The sequence below is a fragment of the Olea europaea genome, chromosome 4 (assembly GCF_002742605.1).
Source record: "Olea europaea var. sylvestris chromosome 4, O_europaea_v1, whole genome shotgun sequence".
NCBI classification, from domain to species: domain Eukaryota; kingdom Viridiplantae; phylum Streptophyta; class Magnoliopsida; order Lamiales; family Oleaceae; genus Olea; species Olea europaea.
Window position 1 is genome coordinate 19,905,433 of NC_036240.1, and position 4,418 is coordinate 19,909,850.

At 35.7% G+C, this 4,418-nt stretch overlaps 1 protein-coding gene across 1 annotated transcript; it reads right to left on the bottom strand.

The window, feature by feature from the left end:
* Positions 1–2,045: 2,045 nt before the first annotated feature.
* Positions 2,046–4,375, bottom strand: LOC111393944. Its single transcript, XM_023019737.1, has 3 exons — positions 3,060–4,375; positions 2,472–2,974; positions 2,046–2,387 (listed from the first exon to the last, which is right to left on the bottom strand). The coding sequence occupies exons 1-3, from the start codon at positions 3,221–3,223 to the stop codon at positions 2,308–2,310; spliced, it is 747 nt and encodes a 248-aa protein (XP_022875505.1). The 5' UTR covers positions 3,224–4,375; the 3' UTR covers positions 2,046–2,307.
* Positions 4,376–4,418: the final 43 nt, after the last annotated feature.

The window sequence follows — 4,418 nt, forward strand, 5'->3', positions numbered from 1 at the left end:
CTAGATTGCAATTAGTGTTCATCTCATGTTCCATAGAACTAAGGCAACACCGAATTTATTCCCTTAACAAGAAAGCATCTTCCTTCATTCCCCAAAAAAATGTAAATGCAGATCAAAGGAATATATACTCTACCTTAATATGTACTTGTATTATGTATGTTTAACACACACAAATACATTACAAATAAGCAATTTACCTGGGGTTTTTTGTCATCAAGCCTAACAAGTGATTTCAATCTTAGTGTAGTGTACAGACCTCCAATCCAATTGACCACAGAAAGAAAAGCCTATTTCATTCTCACTGGGACCTCACCTTTAAGCCAATCCAATTACTGAATTGCATTCTTAATTCTTTTTAGCTTTTTTCCAATAGACGCTTCTATTTCCCATCGCCACAACCAATGAACAAAACAAGAAAATAATTTTTTTATTGTAATCTATTTGAACAATAAAAACAGTTAACAGAAGAAGAAAACATAAATGTATGATCTAGAAAATTTGCTATGTATAAAATCAATTTTGGTCATTTTTTGTTGCAAAATACATCTGACAGCTAGCCTGCTCTTCCAGTTCCATCTCTTAGAAGTTAGAACTCGAACTTGGATATTATGATTTTTGGGAGTGGTTGAATTGCAAGAGATTGGAGATGACGGCTGAGCTTATTGAATTTTCAAGGATGAAGATCCCTAATTTCGGAGAATTTGAGACGAAACGGGATTGGGGAAACTGGGAAAGCGTTAAGGCAGAGAAATTGAGAAAATGTGGGTTACTTAAAACCCGATCGGGTCACGAAAAAGTTAGCAGACGAGTTTCGTTAAAAATCGACGGTTTACCAAGTAGATGGCGGGTTCCTTCTTCAGTTTTAAATTCAATGAACTCGGACCGAACCTGGGTCCGGTTCAATAATTTTTGGAACGAATCGGCCGGTCCGGTCCTGGATTTATAACTCTAGTCAAAATCATTTTTTTGGTGAACTGACAAAATTTTGAATGAAAATTGTCCAAAATGACCTCACACGCTACGGTTGGCAATGTTAGGGGTGACAGGTGTAACGATTGAAAGGTTTGGAAAAAAATTTGCTAGCGTTTTAAAGGTTTGGAACTTCTGCTACAATTATCCCAAAAGTCAACGACTATTATGGATGTCATGTGTTAGAATGTCAAATTTAGTATAAATAAGAATGTACATGTAACATAATTGTTTTAATGATTAAACATGTATTTTGATGTCTTCATCTCGAACATTTTCTCCCCCGACAAAAAAGTCAAAAGAAAAGAAAAGTTGATATGAGAGGAGGGATAGTTTTGGACCATTGGACTTGGAGGCCGATAGTGAAATTGTCGGCCGTTGATTTTTGTCTATTTTGCGATAGATTCTCCTCTTTACATATTATACTTGCAAAATAGTCCCCCAACAACAAAAATCGTCCAAATCTTAGTTAAATCTCCTCCAGACCTTCAGGGAAACTCGTCTCACTTAAATCGAACATGTTTCTTGGTTCAATAGAATCTCAAGTGTGAATAAAGGCCAAATTAAAGATCTAACACAACATTACAGTGTTCACAAAACACCTCATGGGAACTAAACATGCACCGAACCTGTGATGTACTGACACAGACGTGTGTCCAACACTTATAACGTTGACACATGATTTTTCAAAAAAGTACCTACACGACACATTGTTGACACATTGATTAAATTCTTTAGAAATCTTTATTTATATAGTATAAATTTAGTTTTATACTTATTATTAATTTTTTTTTTTGAAATCTTTTAAATATGAGTACTCATTTGTTATTTACTAATAACTTTAAGTTAAAAATATATAATATTTTTAATAAATAATGAAAAATGTTGATAGCGGAGTGTCCGAGAAGTATCGGTATTGACACGTGTCCAACACGGAGACGCTACCCTAATAAAAGTGTCTGTGCTGCAGTGCAACCAACAAATAACAAAGTTACAACTTTTTGTTGAACCGTCATAGACCCAATTGACAATGGGAATATCCAACTCAGTTTCAATCAACACAAAAAAATAAGACAAGTATGAAATTTACTTGAAATAAATCTTGTCCCAAAAATCATATATGTTTATCAAGCAAAATTTTGCTCACAGCAAAATTGAGGAACTACAGTGCATGTTTAGTTGGTACACAGACTAGCCCTAGACAATTTAATGACACGCTTAACTTATTTTTCTAATTTAATACTTTCGAGAACTATTCAATTTACCATACCAGACATGCAAATATGGTCAAACTAGACAGTAATCTTACACGCATTTCGTTCGCTTCAAAAGGAAGTTTTACCAGCCAAGTCTTTGTGCCACTGAAAGACCACATACTAGCACCACCGCGTAAATGCTGGAATCCATGAACAATGCACCTACAATCTTCTGCANTCTTTGTGCCACTGAAAGACCACATACTAGCACCACCGCGTAAATGCTGGAATCCATGAACAATGCACCTACAATCTTCTGCATCAATAATCCTAACTCTAGAGCTTTTGCCACTTGATCGATCATACCATCTCCACCAATAGAAGGAACGCTACTCTTCTGTCTTTCCTCTCTCCCCTGTTTTTCTAGAAGAAGCCGTGCAACCACAATTGATACATTTGTTATCAGAAGCAGACAAAGTGGCCTCAAACATATGATGCTCCTAAAAATGCCCCATCCCAGAAATGGGAATCCTGAGTATGACAAGAGCACTAAAATGGCAGCTGCTATGGAACAACAAATCCGAGTGTTCTCTGAAGCTGCAATTGAAATACATATTTGATTTGCTGTGCTTAAGTTCTGATGGCTATGTCGTTGGATTCCACTGTCTGTGGCAGGAGTTTGAATTGATGACGAAACTGGAGATGATTCTTCCTTGTCACCAAGCAAAACTGCTGCTCTGGAGCTTTCAATGTTACCGTCATCGTCACTTTTGCGCGTTGATAGCTTGGGTAAAGTGGGCAGTAAGGTACTGGACAATAGTAAGAAAGAGAACAAGGTTAAAATCTTAATTTTTGTGCAGTTTAGTCCTATCTAATATTGTGTATCGAATATACCTTAAAGGTTGTGCTTTGTCTTCGGAGTTATTTAGCTGGTCAAATTGGTCGCTAGAGTCGTGATTTGCCAACAAAGAACCAGAGATTTTCTCTTCATGCTGAGGGGAATCTGCATCGATAAAGGTATGGACAATTAGAAAAATACAAACATTCGCACAAGGCATCGAGTAAAGAGAGACTTGTCAAACAATCATTTGTTATTGCAACATTTTAGGTAGATAACTGTTACAGTGTTATGTACAAGAGCTGATTAGTTAAAAAGTTTTGGGCGTACTGAAACAAAGCTGCGTTGTATTCAAATGACAATATGATTTATGTTTAGCAATTAATCACTTGACATTCAATGTATCTATATAGACAGTTCAGGGTACTCTCTTTTGACCTTGTATCTGGCTGCTTTCTGTATAAGATCTATCTCATTTCCTTAAAACTCTCTCAAACTAAATAGGAAAATATGAACATGCCAATACAAACCAGACAAATATAAAACATTCCAATATACATGTGTATACGAAATTACATTGCTGCCAGCATGGCCACTGGACTATAGCTGAAACACTTGAGCACATTTGCTTTTGAAAATCTCATACAACAAATTCACCAATATGAACTTCTCATTTCAAAGAGATTGTGCTTGTGAAAGAGAATGCTCAAAGTGTTTATAAGACCACAGGCCAAGCTTTAATTTAGTGATGTAGAGCCTAATGGACTCTACCCTTATTTTCAAAATCAATATTTATGGCAGCTCATATTCCCAGCTATGTGACTTCAAGGAACAAGTACAAGTACTCATCCTCAGGTTTCCCAATGAGAGAAACCCTGAAAAAGTGTTTGCTTTGATAGACTGATACTATCATTACAAGCACATGGGATAGGCATCCTTAAGACTTCCTTGTAAGGGAAAGATATAACCAAATTACTTATAAACACACAAGTCAAGCTTTAATTTAGAAACATCGGACTCCATAGAGCCCATACATCTACTATTTTTGATTGAGACAAATCAAAAGATTTCAAAACAGCAATATAAAACTGTCATTCAGAATTCAGGGGTACAAAATGGAAACTTCCGACTGCGATGAAAGTGCAGCATCAAAGAAGAAGATTGGGATAACTAAATAAATTAAGCTGATCACGCTGTGGGAATTGCCAGAACTGATAGTTTCACATCCTAATTGTGAGTTTGATCTTAACATTATTTTACTCCAATTAGACTTAGCTTCCTTCATTAGTATGTCACAGAGTTATGCCAATTGCCCCCAAGATTATGCATTCAATCTCTTATCAATAAAATTTACTTAATTCAATTGAGAAAAGCAAGCAACGTATTATTTAACCATTGAAAAAAAGAAAAAAAAA

Bases quoted from the DNA above. Each gene is read 5' to 3' on its own strand.
- LOC111393944 (XM_023019737.1), bottom strand. From the start codon at position 3,223: ATGCCTTGTGCGAATGTTTGTATTTTTCTAATTGTCCATACCTTTATC. The intron at 2,975-3,059 runs GTATATTCGATA...ACTATTGTCCAG, and splicing joins GACAAAGCACAACCTTTAAG to TACCTTACTGCCCACTTTAC. The intron at 2,388-2,471 runs GTGCATTGTTCA...AGAAGATTGTAG, and splicing joins ATTGATGCAGAAGATTGTAG to GTGCATTGTTCATGGATTCC.